Source organism: Aethalodelphis obliquidens, unplaced genomic scaffold (genome assembly GCF_003676395.1).
Source record: "Aethalodelphis obliquidens isolate GAN/ISIS:26980383/991018 unplaced genomic scaffold, ASM367639v1 scaffold15, whole genome shotgun sequence".
Taxonomy (NCBI): Eukaryota; Metazoa; Chordata; class Mammalia; order Artiodactyla; family Delphinidae; genus Aethalodelphis; species Aethalodelphis obliquidens.
This window is the reverse complement of record NW_020837959.1, coordinates 11,451,187-11,472,732: the sequence shown is the minus strand read 5'-3', so window position 1 is coordinate 11,472,732 and position 21,546 is coordinate 11,451,187. Positions and strand designations below refer to the sequence as shown.

At 40.2% G+C, this 21,546-nt stretch overlaps 1 protein-coding gene across 29 annotated transcripts in view; it reads right to left on the bottom strand.

Annotated features, from left to right (window-relative positions):
- DOCK9 (dedicator of cytokinesis 9) overlaps positions 1 to 21,546 on the bottom strand; it is a 379,834-nt gene that overhangs the window by 111,850 nt on the left and 246,438 nt on the right. For 27 of the 29 annotated variants that reach the window (XR_003434662.1, XR_003434663.1, XR_003434660.1 and 24 more), the window contains 6 exons: positions 18,784 to 18,866; positions 17,025 to 17,094; positions 14,926 to 15,021; positions 13,789 to 13,923; positions 8,257 to 8,431; positions 7,254 to 7,321 (listed from right to left, as the gene is read on the bottom strand). Coding sequence is in view for 25 of the 29 variants with exons in the window: in XM_027115927.1 (XP_026971728.1) it covers positions 7,254 to 7,321; positions 8,257 to 8,431; positions 13,789 to 13,923; positions 14,926 to 15,021; positions 17,025 to 17,094; positions 18,784 to 18,866 (627 nt within the window). In the remaining 4 variants the exon portion in view is untranslated. Of the gene's footprint in view, positions 1 to 7,253; positions 7,322 to 8,256; positions 8,432 to 13,788; positions 13,924 to 14,925; positions 15,022 to 17,024; positions 17,095 to 17,130; positions 17,154 to 18,783; positions 18,867 to 21,546 lie in introns of those variants that run through there. The other 2 variants (XM_027115921.1, XM_027115928.1) reach the window with 2 other exon arrangements.

The window sequence follows — 21,546 nt, the reverse complement described above, 5'->3', positions numbered from 1 at the left end:
CAGGTTCTTAGCAATGACCCAAACTCTACCCTGACCATATGTGACAAACCATCTACATCTAGCAGAATGAAATGACCACCAGAATGCCAGCTAAGAAACTGGGTTCTAGTTCTAGTTCAGTTGTTAACTGGCTGCATGAACTTGAGCAAGCCACTTAGCCTCCTTGGACTCTGTTTTCATTTCTGAGTGAAAGTGTTCAACAAGATGATGGCTCGAGTCTTCTTCTACAACAAAGTTTATCTTGATGCTCTCCCTGCAGCTTTAAGGCTTCTGGAGGCTCGGGGCATTCCTACAAACCATCTGCTCATGCTTACAGAGGAAAGGGTATGCCTGTGGCTGGGGACGGGGGTGTGTAGGACAATGTTTTAAATCCATCTTGCCCATCCCCTTATCCTAATTTTTCAAACCAAAAGAGCCAGAACACGTGCATGTAGAATACACTTAACTGAACCCAAAGAATTTGTTTTACTTTGTATACAACCCATGGCGTTTCCTAACAAAAACATCAGTACTAGGTGCTGCGAGCCACCACCAACAGTAATACATTCTCCTGAATTTTTGCTTGAGTCCTTCAACAAGAGCAAACACTATGATCTCAGACACTGGAGCACAGCAATGGGTTCTTAATGTAGATGCATTTCCTCATGTCTTTCTGAAAGATGCTTGTTGACTCAAGTGGAGTAGGAGATGGGAAATGAATAAAGCAAGAAAGACTGCTAAGAGCTCTATATAATTAGAAGACAAACAGAGATGCAGACACATTAACAGAAAAAAAAAAAAATCAACAACTAGCCAAAATAGACTCAAAGTATCCTGATGTTGCCACTAATATCCAAGGGATATATTCTTCACTAGAAAAACCATTTAATGGAGAAGAAGGGACAACGTTAGATGTAAAAATAACGTGAAAGCTTATAATCCACCTTGCACACACTGACAGCTCTTCTATGAGATAGATGAAAAGCAGGCTCAGCTTCTTAAAGCTCCTCCCATCCTTCCCAAGGCCCAGAGTGCTTTAAACAGATGGGACGCCTGATAAACAGTGTTTGAAAGAATTACCAAGTAAAACCTAGGCAGTAAGAAAATGTGGCTCGGGAAGGGCAGGGCTTTCCCCCAGAGCCAGGGAATGATAAATACTTGAAAGCATCATAATGATAAAAGCAAATATTTGTTGATAATAGCCAACATCTCTATGCTAGATATTATCCTAAGTGCACATTTAAATTTGGTACAAACTTAGGAGGCAAGTCTTATTATTATCCTTGTTTAAGAGAAAAACACTGGGGCTCGAGGGGTAAATACTTTGCCCCAAATTCACAACCCTAAGCAGAAACCTGGCTTCTAACTGAGGCTGTCTGGCTTCAGAGCCCAGATTCTTTAACTATTAGACCAGAAAAAAATAGGTAAAGAATATGAACAGGCAAGTCAGAGAGCAGGAAAACCAAATGGCAAATAAATATACAAAAATATGAAAAATACCACTACTAAAACAGTGGGATACAAATTAAAGCAGTGAAACATCATTTTTCACTCCTCTGGTGAGTATGCAGAGAAATGGGAATATGAATTGTTACAACCTTTTGGGAAAGTAACCTGGCAATATTTAAAGCACTAAAAGCACAATAAACTGTGACCCAGAAATCCCACCTTGGGGAATTCCTCATACAGAAATAAGAGCATGAGTATTTCAGCTTATAAATACGTCATGATGTTTATTGTGCACTGTTTGTATAGGCTAAAAACTGAAAATTATCTAGATGCTCATGAATAGGGAGATGGCTGAAAAAAGTGTTCAGTATCCATATTTGGAATATTATGCAGCTATGAAAATGAGTGAACTAGATCCTCTATGGCCCCAGGGGGACATCTATGAAAAATTTTTAAGTAATAGAACAAGTTTCAGAGTAATATATATATCATGAGCATATTTTTAAAAATAACTAAAAACACTGCATATGTGTAAATGTTTCCATGAGCAATTGGTTCGGTAAAGAAACAATTATAACAGGTTAATAACATCAGTGCTCTCAGGAATCTGGGGATGGAGGTTGAAGGGAAAAGATGAACTTTTCTTTATACAACTTTGAATATTTTTACTTACTATAGCAAGTACATTTATTTTCACTTAGATTTTAGTAAAGACAATAAAATAAATTCCTGTAATAAGTACTTTCACAGTCTAAGAGCCCACAAAACATAGCTGTAAAAAAATATCCCACAGGGCTTCCCTGGTGGCACAGTGGTTGAGAGTCCACCTGCCGATGCAGGGGACGCGGGTTCGTGCCCCGGTCCGGGAAGATCCCACATGCCGTGGAGCGGCTGGGCCCACGAGCCATGGCTGCTGAGCCTGCGTGTCCGGAGCCTGTGCTCCGCGACGGCAGAGGCCACAACAGTGAGAGGCCCACGTACTGAAAAAAAAAAAAAATCCCACAGACTATGCCATCCAGCACTTCTCAAAGTGACAGAGACCAGCTCTGCTCTTAAAATAACCTGTGGTCAGTCCATACCGTAGATGCAGGAAGAACCCAACTGGTTCTTCCCCAAACCCTGTTGCTGGTCCTACCCACTGCCCGTCTAATAATTCAGTATAGAGGAAAATAGAGAGAGAAAAGTGACAATGACAGAGCCACTCTCTACAAAAACGGACACTTCTCAGATACTACAGAAGAGAATGATTTGTCTAAAACAAAGGCTATTCCCCCCCACTCCTGTATTCTCTAAGTTTAATCACTAATGATACACCCTGACAATGTTTTCTTCCTTGTCTTAAGAGGTAGTTATGAACCAAACATTCAAGAGTTTCCAGAAGAACTACCATAAAGTTTAGGCATACCCTGTGTCTTAAGTTTATCTCTGAGCAGGGAAAACAATCGAAGGCCAGAGCATCATATTTTGAGGACAGCTCGTCAGGAAAATACTGTGTTGACTGTTGGCTCATTTCAACAGAATGGGTTGCAAACAGGAAGACTTAGCAAAATCCTTTGAAGCCAGAATACATACTTTTAACTTAAAGAGCTGTCATGATTTGTTTCCACTCCTTCCATGATATCTAACTCCCAGGGACCATCATCTCATCCTCTGTGTCACAAAGCTATAATAAAGCATTCTAGATAAGGAAGCCCAAGAAATGGAGCGCCAGCTGACCTCACAAACACAACCCTAGCCGGTTCCTTTGTATCATAACACAATGACATAATTTTCTGGATTAGGATACAGAGAAGGAAGCATTTATTACAGATGTGGTTTAAAATCTCAGAGAAGGTGTCTGTGAAACTGTTTGGGTTCTGACAAGTACTGCTGAACTTGGCCTCCTGATGCTCACTCAACCTCAATGAGACCATAAAGTCTGAGACACCAGACTCTAGCCTGTGTTCAACTGTGGAAGATTTACCAAGAAAGGTAAATTCATTCACTATAAAGAAGTTACAAGGTAACAGAATGGGAGCAATTCTGGTTCAACAGGAACCACATGGGGAGGCCAAATTAAGAGTGAGCAGCTGTTTTTTGAGTACACAAAGAGCTCAAAAATAGAAAAGCTATGGAGGAAAATATAAGGTGGGAGCATGAGGGTTTTCTTCATACTACCTTTATAGGAGGCGATATATATACATACATACATATATATATATTCATTTCAATGTTACCTAAGGTAAATGTAACCAGAAAAAAATATTTATCAAATAAATAGTAGTCGGGTTTACCACATGATCATATTACCCCTTGACACTGTAGGGAAGAAATCAATTAACTAACTTTAACTACAGTTTGTGTTTATTTCATAAAAATGTTTATAAGACTGTGTACTCTGATACTATAAATGCTGTTACGTTTAGAACAAACATATGTTTGGCTCCATTTTAGACAATAGGAGGAAAAGAACAGGTTTTAGGGTATACACAGTGTGTCCCCATAAGAAAACAATAGAGATGTTCAGTACTAAACGTACAAGCAACAAAGGGGCCAAGAACGTACAAAATATTCTGAAAACCTAATTCCATATCACTCCTACTGTATGTCAAGGGCCCCTCCATCACATTCCACAATGAGACACCAGCTATTTTTGTACTAAAACAACTTCCTGTCGCTCATATCCTGTTTGGTTATGTTTCCGTCACAGTGGAAAACAAAAGCCGGGGCAACAGGATGAATGAAGCAGAAAGAGGAGTTGACCTGAGTGGAGCCTGCCATTAAATTACACCTTTGCCTGCCCCCACTGTTCTAGTCCTTTCTCTGCAATCTGATGTAACTGTGGCCTGATCTCCCCATGGACCTTTCCCTGGTACTGCCCTCTTAACCTCCTCACCTCGACTAAACTCTCCCTCCTTGCCTAGCTGTGCAACTCGAGCCTCCCTCCCCCTCCCACACGCCCTCCCACCCCTATTCAATCTCACACTCTGGAATCCATTCCTTCTAAAATCAGGATGACCAGGTATCAATCAACCTCCTTCCTTTTTTAACAGGTACAAATGATCCCACCCCAGATACACTGGAGGGGGTTATAAATAGTCAAAACCACTCACACTCGGGGCCCTGGATGATGAAGGGGCTGAAAAGCCAGGCACACTGGTGCCTGAGCCCCTCACACTGCACTTCTGCCACCAAGCAGGCGGACAAGAGGCATCACCAACAGACACCTGCCCCACAAGTGGGATGGCAGCATGCTGGTGAATAACAGCACACCTTAATTTTCTTTTTTTTTCTCTTTGAAAAATTACCTTCTGCACTTTTTCTACCTTCTTAAATTAAAATGGTTTAAAAACACTTGAGAGCTGGGGCGGGGGTGGGGGGGTGGGGGCGGGAAACAACAGTTAAGTCCCTTATAATGCTGCACTTTTTAGGTTCTGACCATGATCCACAGTTAAGAAATACATTTACATCACAACCCAACACACACATACACAAACACACTCACTCTCTTTCTACATATATATATCAACATATGATATATGCATGATATACACATATATCTTAAATAATATCTATCATTATTAAAGGCAGTGCACTTTACTATCCTCTATTCAATTCTATCCATTTTTTTATTCTGGGTCACATAATGTTGAGCTAAAGAAGCCTGACACAAAGAGTCATATGGATGATTCCACTTTTCGGAAGGTCTAGAATAGTCAAAACTAATCTACAGTCATAGAGGTCAAAACAACGAGAATATCAGCTGGGACGGAGGATACAAGACAGTCTGCCGAGGTGCTGGAAATGTTCTATATGTTGGGGGTTATGTGGGTGCACAAACGTGAAATCCATCAAGCTATACAATTAGGGCCTGAGCATTTTACTCTATATAAGTTCTACTTCAATAAAAAAAAGAAGACAAAATTTAAAAGTAAATGAGAAATGGAGATTGAAACCAATTAATTTAATTTAATTTAATTAGACCAATTTAATTACTTTTTACCAACTAAAATAGCTTCAGCTAACTTGGTCATTACCCACCAGTTTGAAAAACATCTTCAAATATGTTTTATAAATATGTATATATATATATATTTTTTAAAGAATAAATATATGTGATATATATCTCCTTAGGTCTTAGGATCAAGGAATTCTGAAGGCCAGGTAGTAGTAGGCAGTGAGAGAAGAAAGGAAGGCACAACTCCTGTTTGTCTTCACAAGAAAAAAAAACATTTCTAATTAATCAACATTAAGCTCAAATAATATGAGTCTCCTCCTAGGTATCCACTGTGTTCACCCAGTAAGTGTAGAAAGTTAACTTTTAAAATTCTAGATTGCACTACATATATTATCTGTTTCAACAGAGATTTTGCTTTGAGAAATCATGAACCCCAAAACATAACAAAAAAGCGAATCTCAATGCAAAATATGACACACAGAAGTTCATAACATGAAAGCACAAACACACAAGCTAAACTCTTCCCAGCCTAGAAGGAGGTTACAATGGTAGCACTAAAATTAGCTTTAATAGGCAGGTGCTAAAAAGATACTGTGGTAACAGTCAAGTGCTAAAGAAAAACAATGCTCTAAAGTCCTAGCCAGGGAGGGAGATTTTATATTTTAGAACAGCTATGTTGTCTTAAAGTAAAGGTCAATGTTGAATGCTAGTCTATTTATAATGGTATATAGATAAACCATGTTTTCTATTACAGTGTTTAAGATACGGGTGTGTAGCGTCTCTATTTCACTGTATTCACACACACACACACAAAAGAATAGAAAGGCAATAACAGAGTAAGAATATAAAGGGCCAAAGAAGACAAGGATATTTCTCTCATTTAAAAAGAATTATTCAGGGAGGTACACAAGGAGGCAAGTACAAGGATATTCATTGTAGCACTGTTTGTAATAGAAAACATTGGAAATAATAGAACTGCTAAAATAAAATGCTTACACAATGCAATAATGGGTATGAATTAGATCTATATACCAACTTGGATGGATCTCAAAAACAAGGCTAATTTAAAAATAAAAACAAGTACAGAATAATATGTTAGCATTTATATAATATGTTAAACGTACAAAACACAGCCACATATTATTATGATAGATATATTGGTAAAGATATGAAAATCAAATGGAAGTATTTCCAGAAAACTCATAATAGTGGTTGTCTCTAGTTGAGGTTGTGGGGGAAGAAGGGAATGGAATACAGATGATGTTTAAAAAAGAATTTCAAGTATAACTGATATCTTTATTTCTTTAAAAAATGTTGAAGCTGAAAAGACAACACAGTAACAGGTGTTGAATCTGGGTGGTGGGAATATGGTTGTTTTGATCTTCGTGCTTTTCAGTAACTTTTTGAGTTTCTCAAGATTATAAAAAACAGGTATAACTTTTTTTTTTTTCATTCAGACTGACCCGGGAAAAATTCATATAACTCAGGCAACCCTCTGGTTCAGTAACAAGATTATTACTTATCCATCCTTTTTGGAATTGTCTCTATTAACTTGAATAGGGGAAGAGTATGTGTGAACATATTAAGTAACATGTTACTATGGAAACATTTACCTGTGCACCTTGGTTATTTCTTCAGTACTTCTAATGTGGCATTAAATATTATGTGGGGAAAACAAAGAATAACAAAAAGAGAATACTTTGTAAGGTACTTTCTGGAAAACAGACTCAAATCCGACTTAAGAAGTCAGCCATGTGTTTCACCTCACCAAATGCTGAAGTCAAAAAATAGCAGTAACTACACCATGATTTTAATAATTTACTCTAATGTATTTGTTAATCCTTTCAATATCATTCTATGAAGAGCAGAAGATTTAAGATGATGTTACCTTGGCAAGTTCAGGCAGGTAGCTATCTAAACCGGAAACGGAACCTTCTATTTTGCTTTGTTCATCATCTAAAACAGCAAAACAGATTACCTAAGTCACTCACAGTTGAAAGCATTTTATTTAAAACAAGAGGAGGAAGGACGTTTCTCTTATGTGCCCTTTCACACAGTGGTTTGCAACTCTGGATACCCAACAGAAACACCTCAGAGCTTTTAAAAAATGCTGATGCCAGGCCCAGTGGTGAGAGCTGAACATTTGATGGCTGGAGCAGCACGGACAGTGTCTAACCAGAACTGTCAAGAGCTATGGACAGCAGCACACATGGCCACACCCACCAGGCACCAGCCCAGGCCAACTAAACCAGAATCTCTGGTGGGACAAAGGAAAGAGTACTTGTTAAAAGTCTCCAGGGACTTCTAAAGCACAGCCAGAGTTGGGAATCACCTGTCCAAGGGCCTGAAATAAAACATGAATTGTCAAGAACATAGCCAGATCTTCCCAACCAATTTAATCTGTGGCTTCTGCCCATCCTAACTTTGACTTGAAAATTCCAAAGGATATGATTAATGATAACAATAAAAACTATAATTAGTATTTGAAGTGCCGACTCTATGCCAGGTACTTGAGATACATTATCTTGTTTAATCTTCCCATTGACCAGCAAGTTCTGTTTTGATTCCCATTTTACAAGAGAGTAATCCAAGGCTCTGAAAACATAAGTGGCTCGCCCAAGGTCTCACGGCTGAAAAATGGTATTGCTGGGACTTGAACTCAGGTATTCCTTTCTGCCTCCAAAGCTGTGATTCTTCTCATTATACAAATGATGTCAGGGTAGGACATTCTACTGGGACAAAATCTTTGCTGACAGGTTATCTCTAAGGAGCTCACGTCTGTCCCACCTCCATGTACCTCTGCAGTAATCTGGCTACTTCCTGTGCCCTCTGGCAAAACAGAAGACACCCGCAGAGTGTGCATGCACCTGGGGAAAGCTATACCTGCCTACCTTCATGAGAGTCTCCGTTTCGCTTTTCTTGCATTGCAGCTTCAAAGTTGAGCTGGAGAATCTTGTTCAGAGTTGTGATCCACTCTTCCATTTCCACTTCACTGTCTGCTGCCAAAAGGTAACTACTTTTGTCCTGCATCTTGAGCTCAAAAGCAAAACGCCTGACTTTGTTGTTCTGAAACAGAAAAAGGGTAAAGAGACACATTTCAGAAGAACTGGAACAGCCTTAAAAATTCTTCTCTTTATTATCTGCTGATGGGTACTATCTCATCGGCATTTCGGACCAAGTTATTTAAAAAGGCAAGCCCCTTCCCAATAAACCCCCATCTGTATCCACCTTCCCTGAATTATTTTCTTCATGGCTTTATTTCCCCATCTGACACATTACACATTTTACATATTTATTTGTTGTCTGTCCCATCCAATGAAATGGAAGCTCTTCAGAGCAGAGATTTCTTTTGTTCAGTGCTACATCCCTATTTCTAGAACACTGCTTGGCAAATAATAGGCTCCTGAAAAATATCTGAATGAATGAAATTTCATTGAAAATTTTCAGTTCCTCTAGCTCCTATCTTTTTTAATGAAGTAGTATGTGGTATCACATTTTAAAAGCAAACCATTATCTATCAATATGTCTGATTTCCTTACCTGGAACTTTCTCATCATTTATGAGGCCCAAAAGGTATTTAGACACCATGTCTACCTTCCTCCAGCTTCCCTCGTGCCTCCAGCTTTTATGCCTGTGAAAGGGTATCTTACTCAAAGTATATGTGCAGTCCATGTGCATTAAATGACGAAGGATGAATGTGCACGAGGCCAGGGTTTCTCCACTTTGGCACTATTGACGCTTGGGGCCAGTAACTGTTATGGGGACCGTCCTGTGCACTGTAGCCTGTTTAGAAGCAGCCTGGCCTTACTCCTTAGATGCCAGTAGCATAGCCCCCCAGTTGTGAAGATCAAAACATGTCTTCAGATATTATCAAACATCCCCTGGTGGGTAAAATCGCCCTGGTGACTGCACTAGATAGAGGTTCAGCTCCGAGGAACATGACACAAGACTCCTGGTACTTACAGGCTGAGGGACGTGACATCACAAATTCCCACCAATGTGCGGCGTCCGAGCAGAGCCTTCGCCCACTAAAATTCTAGCTGGTTAGCCGCAGTCCCTGAGGGGGCTCTCAGTGAATGTCTCGGGGACAGGGTGGCCCTCCCAAAGTCGCCTCTGTGACCTCTGCAGCTGGTTCTCAGGAGAGAACTGCTCCCGGCAGAGCATGCAGACCACTGTGCACAACGCCTCACACCTCACTTCACAGAAAGAGTCAGAGAAGGGGTCAAAGGCCAGATATGAAAGGAGTTCTCTCCCCTGCACTCCTCACCTACTCATTACTATGAAAATAAGTTAAAAGTAGGGTGAGCATTAGGCCTTGATTCTGAATTATTCCTCTTTCTGAGCCTCAGTTTCCTTATCTGCAAAATAAGTGTAATCAACTTCAAGGTTCTAAAATACTTTTAGGGCTCAAGATTCGTAACTGGATTCTTTTCAGGTCTAGTTTTAAATTTTAGCATAGGCATTTCTTTGAACTCATAGCATTTAATCAGCTCATATTTTTACAATGTCCAAAAGCAATATTAAAAAAAAAAAAACCTGAAATACTTAAGCCTCAACTTTTGGAGGTGAGCTTACAAACAGATGTGGAGATAAAAACAAATTACTTAAACATATTGAAGCCTTAGACACAATTCGTTAAATGTAAAACACCATCAGCCACACCTGCAAAAAGAATATGAAGGAAGGGATGGCCACTGAAGCCAGAACTTTAGATTCCGAAATGTATTCCAGAGACTGAGTGATTGGGGACTCCGTACTGTAAATCACCTATACTCTGCTGAAGACAGGCAACAAAACTCTTATAAAACAAAAGTAATTACTGCTACTTTCCAAATGAGTTGCCAAATATATTTAGTTTTGCTTTAAACATTTTTTTAAAGTCAATGCCAGAAAACTCAACTAAAATGTAACTGAAAAGGTCTCTCGGCTTAAGAATCCAAATGGAACTCTTACTTGGCAATCCCACCCAAGAAGTTACTTCACTGTCATTGACAATTCGCTCTGGTACTCCTTCCTTTATGCTGTGAATAAACATACTTTGATATAATTTGGTTTCTACAGTGGCAGCTTTCAGCTGAGTTTGGGTTACAAGCTGAGAGTGCCATGTGCCAATTAGCTGTTGATGCAAAAATAATTCTCAATGAATATTAAGTGGTGCTATCACCTTGATCTAGGGTTTGGTCCTGCACTAGAGGACCAAAAACAATGTTTTTTGGGGGGGGGGTTGTTTGTTTTTAAATTAGTCACCAGTAACTAAAAATACCAAGATTTAACTAAAATTTTGTATTTCTGGTTTTCCTGAACCAGATGAGCTGGCAACCTTGAGCTGGCAGTGCCACCCAGCACATCAGCTGCCCCTTTAAACGGGACCACTTGTGCTCCAGTTTGTCACAGTCCCCAGCATTTCCTATCACTTTACACCCAGGCCTCTTCTTTCACTTAATTTATCTGCTTGGCCCCTGTAGCCAGCTGAGTTTGGACCCCCAACTTCCATGCTGACCACGATGAAGCAACAAGGTCTGGACTTATTCTCCCAACATAACTACTAGAAATAACTGGGCAAAATAGATGAAACAACTGTTTTTAGGTATTTTGCAACCATCAGGGCAGCCCTGTGATCCCTGATAGAAAGGAAATAGATGAGGTGAGCCCTACCATCACCTCATCACTTCCTGCCTGGAGGCCATATCTGGACCCAGGAAGGGGAGCCTGAACAGAGTCCAACAGTCTTGCTAACTGAGGAGGCTGCCCAGAGTTCAGAAGACCCAGGCGGCTAGAACATGCAGGACAGAGTCTCCAGAACAAGAACAGACTTCTCAGCACAAATAGATAATAGAGATCTAAACTCAGTAAAAACTCATTCATTACATGTTTATTTTCTCCTTATGTCATGCCTTAACAAAAAAGCTTACCAAAAAAATCAAAATCAAGACACAATAACCTAAATTTCAGGTCACCATAGATAAGAGATAAGGAGAAGACTGTGAAGAATAGGGAATAACATAAGACTCCAAAACAACACAAGCATCTAGAAGACAATGGAACGCCTTCAAATTCTAAGGTAAATTTCATCTAACTCTCAAAAAATTAAGATCTTACACATGATTTCCAGGAAGCTCCTGGAGGATGTGTTCCTCCAAAACAAGAAAGGAAAACGAGAAAGAAGACGACATAGGATCCTGGAAACAAGGAATCTGACACAGGCAGGACAGCGAAGGGAATTTCCAGGATGGTGACTGTGCAGAGGCTGAGGAAGCAGTCGGTCCAGCTTAGAGCATGAAGGAGGGCTGCAGGAGCTAAAATCCTCTCTAGCATCACATAATGTCCACCACTGATGAATGAAGAGCAGCAAACACTCCTTATCTAGCAATATGGAGGCAAATCCCAAGAAAAAAAAACAGTGGAAAAAGTTGAAAATGACCATTTCAGGGAGTGGGGAGTAGGTGAAGTGAGGTGATGCTGGCAGGACTGTGCCTTTAGTGCTACCTCTCTGTACTGTTTGACATTTAAACCAGATGAATGTATTATTTGGATGAAAATGCAATTTAATTTTAAGTAAACATGTGAATGCATAAGCAAGTATACCTGAGGGTCAAACCAGAGCTGTGTCTCTAACCTTAGTCACACTGGCCCCACAAAACAACCTTTCTTAGAGAACCGAGCTTTGGGCTAATGTCATCAGCGAACACTGAGTCATCTTAAGGAAGAATTCTCTGATAACGGTGACTGCGTCTATTGTGAGGAGCCGTCAAGAAGACCGTTCGTTCATCACACAGCGCCCTCTGTATGAGGGCCCCCAAGAGAAACGCCTGAATGGGCTTCATTCTGAGATTACTCGGGCAGCTTCTGACTAATTGGACTGTTTGTATCTACAGACACTGTGCAACTGAACGGGTCTCCAAGCTAGAAAGTGTAGAGTCTGGTTTGTCACCCACCATAGCGGGTGTTAGTGAGGTCTTTAAAATACATGCTTTTTCCTTAACTTAATCCCACTTCATCTCTTCCCTACCCTGACTCCTTTCACACCACTTTAAATTTATATTAGCCTGTGTTTTATGTATCCTTGTAAACTGCTGCCTTAGATATTCCCGGAAAACTGGAGGGGAGTGGATGAGTGGATGGACGGACGAACAGACAGATTGGGGAAACTGCCAACCTGCTTTCAAAGGCAATTCTACAAAGGTATGGAAGGAGGCACACCAAACTGCTAATGGTAGCTCTTTGAGAAAGGGAGATATGGGGGTCAACAGGGACTTCTGCACTACCTGTACTGTCTAACATTTCATAATACAAATACATTCATGTATCATGTAAAATTAAAATAACTTTTAAGACTAACTCTACAACTGTAACAGCACTAAGATAACAAACCCTAACCCCAACCCTAATATTGGCTGAATGCTTACCATGTGCCAGCACCGTTCTAAGCTCTTTACATGTATTGATTAATCCCTTCCATAACCATATTCAGTACTATCATTATCCCTATTTAACAAATGAGGAACCTGAGGCACAGAGAAGTTGAAAAATATCTCCAAGGTTATAGAGCTGTAAGGGGTAGAGCAGGGATCTGAACTCAGTCTGAATCTGAAACCCAGTCTTTTGGCCAATATACTACTGTGCCATTGATACTATCATGATAAAAGTCATCCCAGAGATGCTAAGAACTGTTCTGAATATTTCCAAGTTAACTCATCCAATCCTCTTACCCTATTAAGGAAATATTATCATTATCTGAATTTTGCATGTGAAGAAACTTCAGTTAATAGCCAGTCCAAGGTCACACAGTTAAAAAGTAGCTGAGGATTTCCCTGGTAGAGCAGTGGTTAAGAATCCGCCTGCCAATGCAGGGGACACAGGTTCGAGTCTTGGTCTGGGAAGATCCCACATGCCGCGGAGCAACGAAGCCCGTGCACCACAACTACTGAGCCTGTGCTCTAGAGCCCGCGAGCCACAACTACTGAGCCTGTGTGCCACAACTAGTGAAGCCCGCGTGCCTAGAGCCTGTGCTCCACAACAAGAGAAGCCACTGCAATGAGAAGCCCGCGTACCACAACAAAGAGTAGCCCCCGCTCACCGCAACTAGAGAAAGCCGGCGTGCAGCAATGAAGACCCCACACAGCCGAAAATAAATAAACAAACAAATAAATAAATTTAAATTTAAAAAGTAGTTGAGCCAGGTTTTAAACATAAAAACTCATATGCAGAGCACTCGGGCCTCCTACGACATAATTCTGCATGTGTGTTGTACCCACTATCTTCTAAAATGATGAAAAACAAGCCTTTAACTCATTTTTAAGTCTGCTATTACACTTCTACCACGAATATTGCCATTTTTTGAAGTGTTTGCTTAAATCTGCTAATTCATAGATGGTACTTTTACAAATGAGAAAACTCAACGATAAAACTCGCTTCATATTTACCTGAACCACACCCATACAGGAATCCAGAAATATTGATCCTTTTGGTTCCTTGGAGATCTTTTCATCTTTATAAAAATTCAAATTGTAGGACCCATCACCAAGTTGAATCAAGTGGAAAAATCGTCTTTTAAACGACTGAGAGAAAAATACACACATAATTATGGTTTCAAGATGAAAACAGCCACAATCTCTCTCAATAACTCACAAGTACACCCTATGAAAAAACCATTTCAGTTCTCTCCAAAACAAATCTAATTCTGGCCAGCGCCCCAGGTAACTGGGTGAGTTAAGACTCTCCATCACATCTAATAATTTTACTGAATTTAAATTCTGTGGAGTTGGTTCACTAAGCATTCCTGGGTCATTTTTCTCACCCACAGAATCAGAGATTTTTACATAACCACCCAGAAGCGGTGCAGGGAATTCTAATTTGGGATGGAGCTCAGTCTAATTTGGGATGGAGCTCAGAAGGATGGAAACTTTCTCAAATCCCCAGGGTGTCTTGCTCACACGGAGTAGGAACTGTTCTCTGCCTCACGGAACTGGACGATTTTCCAGCCTCAGGATTACAACAATCAGCATTTCCCCTGATTTAACTTTTATCCCCTGCTCATCCTACCTCACTTCCATTGTTTCTCTTTATTATTAATTCTGGCCTTTCATTGGTCCTACTTCTCTCCTGAATAGTTTTTACACTAGTTTTACTTTTCTCTTGACAACCTCCTTCCAATTTAACCATTTTCCCTTTAGTCCTTGATTTTTGCTTTTCTTGACTTTACTGCAGGAAGACCTCCATGAAAGTGCTTAGGTGTAGCCCCTCGGTGATGTTCTACGAGGTACCAAGTATCCCTTTTGTAGTCAATACGGAGAAGAAAGGCTGTAAGGCGACTGCACCTTCACACCAGCCTTACAATGATCTCATCACGCTGGTGGTTGGAGGGTGACAAGGGGAGCGGGTGGAAATGGGGCTGTACCAGTGGGGGTCGATCACCGATCACCAGGGAGGCATCTCACTCACCAGACAATGTCACTTTTGTCAGAAAAAACAGCATGCCCATTCATCTTGAGCATCATTTCCAAGACCCACAGGAAAAAAAGGGCTTAGTAAGGGGAAAGCAGGGTGATGGGCCTCCTTACCCTCATGGTCACGCTTATTGCACTGTTCATGTTGCCTTTGTACAGCCAACCGTGCTTGGTGATCCCACCCTTCTGAGAGCCGAGGGAAGCAGCATCCTAGGAGACAAGGGCAACGTCGCAATCAACCTCCCGTTATTACTGATGGGAAATCCATTCAATTCATACCAGGTTGCCCCTCGCCCCTTTACTGGAGTAACTGTCTGGCACTAACACCTACTGTGTCCACTTATCAATAAAAGAGGTGGAACAAGCCTAGTCCATTAAAAAGCAAATGCTAGTCCATTAAAAAGCAAAGCTTGTTCTAGTCCAAGCTTTTTTTCCCCCCCAAGTATTTTAAGTGTTTAATGAGCCACAAAAAGTACATACCATACTTAACCACTCAAGTTGTAAGGTCTCGCCCGGTTTGATGAAAAATGTTTTCACATTACACTCCCATATAGTTGGAGGACAAAAGCAAATTCCTGGAAAACTTCCCAGATGCTTAGTTCAGGGAAAGGTGAATAAGAAAGGAAGGAAATATGAGGCAGGCAATAAAGAAAGCAGAGATAAAATGCTGGGGCAACAGAAATGAGGGAAAGAGAGAGGCAAGACCACAACAGGGAGAGAGGAAAGGAGGAGAGAGAAAAGTGAAGGGCGACAGCTAGAAAAGTAAAGAAACATGTTTCCTCAAGTTCTGACCCGAACACTGAGATCTGGGTTTAAGGGCATGGGGCTGCCAGCTGCTGCTATAAATAAGTCAGGCTTATATTTGCACATATAATAAGCAGACAGACAGATGAAATATACACACACACAAATACACAATGTGGCAAACCTTCCACCACATCCTGACCCCCGCCCCTTCCTTACTCTCTAAGACCTCTGCCTTGTGACTCTGCCCCCTAAGACTGTGTCCAATACACACCTGAGTAGGAGCCTTAGGAAGAGAGGACTACACTGTCAGGTCACCCAGCTCACACCTCCTGAGGACTAGTCTAATTATGATGTTTATTTTTGTAATCAAGTAGACACCTGCAGAAAGACCTGTCTTATGCTTTGTCTGAGACCACCTCAATTTTTTTTTTTTTTTTTTTTTGCGGTACGCGGGCCTCTCACTGCTGTGGCCTCTCCCGTTGCGGAGCACAGGCTCCGGACACACAGCCTCAGCGGCCATGGCTCATGGGCCCAGCCGCTCCACAGCATGTGGGATCTTCCTGGACCGGGGCACGAACCCGTGTCCCCTGCATCAGCAGGCGGACTTTCAACCACTGCGCCACCAGGGAAGCCCACCTCAATTTTAATATTGGTGGTTTTACTGTTGTTATTATTAGTGATAATAGAAGTAACTTACCTGTCTAGGATTTTACAGTTTGGTGTGCGCTCTTATGTGCATTATTTCAATCGGTCCTCCTCTTACTATTAATCAGCACCAAGTTTTTAATATCTTATTTTTCGTTTTGAATGACCACTCACTCTTCCCAGAATATTTTTAAAGTTGTTTCTAAAATAATTTGCTACCATGGACATTGTTAACACTCACAATTAGGCATCTAATACTGAGTAGGAAAGAGTAAGTAATGCAGAGATGGGCAGCACTAACTTTTTAGTAGGTTTTCCCTGCTCAGTGGACATGGTCACCTTAATGCCCGGCTCTCTTTATACACTTCTCTGGCCATAACCGTTCCCCCAATAGTAGGGGGAGTGGGCTTGTTAAATTCAGAGGTTCTGGGTACTATCTACTTTACTCAGAGCCCTCACTGAAGAAACAGCCATTTAAAATCTACTGGCTGCCAGTTTGTTTCAAATAGCCTGCTGAAAAACAACCTCAACTTAGGATCTAAGTAATCTTGATCTTTTAACAATGTAGCCAAATCTTGTCCAGGACTTTGAAAATGATCTCAGAACAAATAAACAAGGACCAGAGGAACAGGCAATGCTAAGCAGTCAAGTTGAAACAGAGACCTTATTTCAATCAATCAAACAATACATTTTTAAAAAATTCCTCCCCGGTTTCAAGGAACACTCCAATTCCTGTTTTGGCTAAATGTTGGTAATTTTCCAATGAATCTTCTAAATCTGTGAACTAAATGAATCCTTCGATCCGCCAGCAAGCATCCTACCTCATCTTTGTCCACCTCCTCATCAACTTCATAGACATGAACTGGAAGTTTATCCAACTTGGCCACTTTGCTTTAAAAAGAAGAAAGAATCTTGTTTTATAATTACCTAATCTATGAAGAGATGCTGCATTTCTTCCCCCATCAAAGGAACCAGCATTTAACAAATCCAAAGCTGGCCCACTTGGCTAAAGAATAAAAACAACAGATGAAGTTGCTTTTCAAAGTGGGTGATGCAAGAGTTAGAGAGCTCCCAAAAGACAGGCAGACAAGACGGCATGGCTTGTTGGGAGTTACGTAGATTAAAAATGGGAAAGTGTATTAATAAATAAACACATGGTAGAATAACTTTTAATACGAAGTTTAAATGAGGTCACTCCATCTGAAGTGATTGGAAACCACAGTCTTAATGATGATGGTATTAACAACAAAAACAGGACAATAACGATATCAGTCATTAAACGGTTATTATGTGCTAGGCACTGTGCTGTACTTCACATGTGTTACCTCCTTTAGTCCTTTAGATGGTGGGGACTGGTGCTAAGACCACTTAACAGAGGAGGACACTAAGGCTTACAGAGGGCAGAGTAAGTAGATGATGCAGGCCGACTACAGAGTCTATGTTCTTAATCACTGTTACAACCTTCGTCTACTTCTCATCACACAACTGAAATACTTATTAACGCCAAGAGGTAAAATCCACCAGCAGTAAAAGTATATCGTATAAAATACACCGAATCCCCGGTCGGTTCTCTTTCAGTCACGAGAAGAGCATGAACAAACGTATCAGTGAAGATAGCTTTACCGACCAAACAGGAAGAATTAAGTCCCCAGATAAGTACTGGGTACATATAGAAGTAAGGAGCATACCCATCTGGACAATGCTGGAAGGGAGTGTTCTCAGCAGAGGTTTAAAAAGAGGCAATTGGGAAGTTGGCTGGACGCTCTTAAGGAGTGGCTGAACCACACAAACAGAAAAAACAAACAGCTAGGTCCACTGAGAATAGTATAAACAGTTCAAACTCATAGATGGAACAAACCCTAAAAAAATTTATTAACTGGGTCTTAATTAAAATTTTCATTGGCAACGGTTACTTCTGAAACACAATCCATCATTATGTGCTTTCAATTTTCATAATAAACTAAAATCTGCCAACTGTGTTATTTCAGGATGTACCATTTTATAACAGATACCCTCTCAAGGCAAGACCTATCTATACCTGGTTTACTTTAACTACTGCTCATCAATCTAAACACACTTGCTTTTGGTATATTTTAGAATGAGTTAATACTTTAAAGGAGGTAAAGAAATTTGAGAAAATGCTTGTTCTTTGATGTACATTTTTTAAATATAAAATTTGTTCAATATAAAATGCTTTTCATGTCTTTTCAAAATATTATTTTTAAGATAAAACACACCTCAGCATATTTCAATACACTTACATTTTGTTTTCTGTTTCTCACTGAAAAAAATCTCACCTGTTTTTGTTTCATCAGTGGTACCCTGAGCAGAATCACTGAACATAATTAAACCATCCATGTGTTTCTTACCACCTACCAATTCCCAGAGTACCAGGTTTGAGTACTATTAACAAATACCCTGTAAACAATAGCTAACCCATATACACACAAACCATCTAGAAATATTTTCTCTAATCACTCTGATTGCATGTGAAGTTACACATCTCCCTAGGCATTTCAAGTACAAAGAACTTTCCCTGTGTGTATAACCCCATCTTGTGTGGTCTGATCATTTACTCACTTTGGAAGTTGTCGAAACTCTCCTGAGTAATCTTCATATTTGTAGTTCACAAGATGCCAGTCAGAGTTATAGGTTTTGATGCACTATTTGGGGAGGGGGGGAGAGCATAAAAAAAAAAAGCATAAGAGAAAAAGAAAAAAGACATGTGATGACTTTTGGAAAACATTTGGGAAAGTTTATGAATGCACACCCACACCAATATCAAAAAAATTCTTTCCCCTCAACCCTCTCATGCCTGAAATGCCACCATTAGAGGTTCTTATGAAGCTTAAGAACCACTGAAACGTTACACTTGGGAGAGGGGTCACTTAGGTCATCGTCATTCATGATCAGATGATAAGCAGATGTTACAAGGAGACAAACCTCACCTCCTCTTGCTGCATTTACATAACAATGTGCTGTTTCTGACTTAAAACCACTTGGCTCCTAAGAAGTCATGTGGGCTTCTAGAAGAACATGAAAGTAAATGGAAAGTGTGAACCTAAAGATACTTCCATAGTATTTACTAATATTAAAACTTGCTCATTAGTCAATATTACATACATTTGCCCTCAGATTTTCATTTTATTTATAAGGGACAGTGTGAGGTAATTAGGAAGAAAGATTTAGATTCCAATTCACAGCGGCACCATGATCTCTTCACGTGTACATGTGTGCGTGCATGTGTACAAATGTACAAAGTATGGAGCAGTCCGTTGCCCAGATTCCACAGTGACACCAACCTACACGGACTGCATTAAACTACCTCGCTATCTGACAAGCTCGACCAACCAGCACGGTGTCTTTCATTCATCTGTCCAGGAGGATCCACTGAGTAGTGTGTAGAGTCTTAAGATTATAAGCTCTCCTCCACCAGATCTTCAAATATGAATGAGTCAAAATCAACAGGTGAAGCATTTGATTTATTTTCCATCAGCAAACTTGCTTTTCCGTATGGACAGCTCTAGACTACACATATATAGATGTCAGTGTGGCAAAAAATGAATGAATAAAGTGAAAACATAGGTCGTTAAATGTATTAGTCGTACCTAGTTGACTTGACTCTGGCTGAAACATCATGAACAAAGTCTCTATTCTGTTTACTTCACTTTGTTGTTTATACTGTGAACCTTTTTATCCATTTCATACTTCATGCCCGAAGGCTTTCTGAAGCAAAACCCCAAGGTCATGAAAGTAACTACAGCTAATGCCTCTTGTGCCAGGCTCTACATTAAGCACTCTATCGGCAAGGTTGTGAACGGAAGGTAGAGTAAGTTTTTTATATTATCATTCTGAGGTGGAATAAAGAGCAGAGAAGGGTTAAAAACAAAGTCAGATGTGGGAGCTGAACAACTTTTCAATTTCTTTGCTAAGTAGTTACAAATGTTTTTAAATACCATTTTATTCTTATAATTGCTTTTTTTTTTTTAATTTCAAAGCATTTTCACATTTAGAACATCAGACATCCACACTCAAAATCACATTCCAAAACCAGTATGACTTCAGAATTATCTGTAGGTTTGGGTTTTCCCATCCTATCCCTGGGTCCATTAGCATAGCTAAGTCAGGTCAGACTATGTATGACACAGTCTTGTGGACATGCTCTATTATCTTTGTTCTGGTTTTTCACCAAGCCCTTCAACTTCAACTTTCATACCACCAAAGTCTCTTGTAGGATATTAAACCTATTCCGAAGTATAAAATGTACCTGCCCAATTAAAAATAAATAAATAAGTATACACTTGTACATAATCAGTGCATTTATGAACAGAACACCTGAGTGCCCAGATTTTTAATATCTTAGGGAAAATGGGTAAGAAAGATAATTACAATGTTTAAATATTTTAAATTATAAGGAACTGCAAAAAACACAGTTAACCAGGTTAAGTAACTAGCTTCACTCATTTAATAAGCCATTGTTGACCACCCACAAGGCAGGCACAGGCAAAATTCCAAGGCAGGTGCACAGAACAAGGCAAGCAACCCGCACCCCTCTGGAGGTGTAGAAAGTCTAGGAGACAAGGGGTTCAATCAGAAATCAGTACGCAGAGAACTGCATCTCTAAAGAGACAGGGATCTGACTGGGCTGATTTCATGACTGACCTTTCAAACTTGTGAAATTCAATAATATTTTGAAGTTATACTGGAAGGTTTTTGAAGTTTTGTTTTGTTTTGTTTAAAGCCATTAGGTCATCCTCCTGTGGACAAGAGTACGGGGCGGAAGTGCTGTTGCACTCCACCCTGGTGGAAGAGGCCCAAGAGGGTGTAGCTATGCTGGCTCCTGCCCCACAGGGTGAAGTCGCTATTGCCCAGCCTGCAGCGATGGGAGAACTTAATGGAGAGCTGTCCCTCAAACACAATATTTTTTTTAAGAAACTGGGAGAACTGAATTAGTAATTAATAATTTTACTATATGCTTTAAAACAAGGATCAACAAATTTTTTTCTGCAAAAGGCCAGATAGCAAGTATTTTCAGCTTTGAGGGACACACTGTGTCCATTGCAGCCATTGGTGTCTGAGCTGTAATGTGAAGTAGTCACAGGCATATGTGAGCGAGGAAATGGGTGCAGCTGTGCCGCAGTGTACCTTTCTTTACGAAAACAGGCTGCAGGACAGTTCGCCTAATGTCCTGCTTTAAAATAAACATTTGAGACTCTGTAAACATATTTGGCTGTGTTTGTCTTGCATTAATATTATGAATAGAGTGGCAAAGGAGGTAAGACAAGAAGTTACCTTTTCAGAATGATAAGAGAACAACACACTTCAAAAATTTTAACTATACAT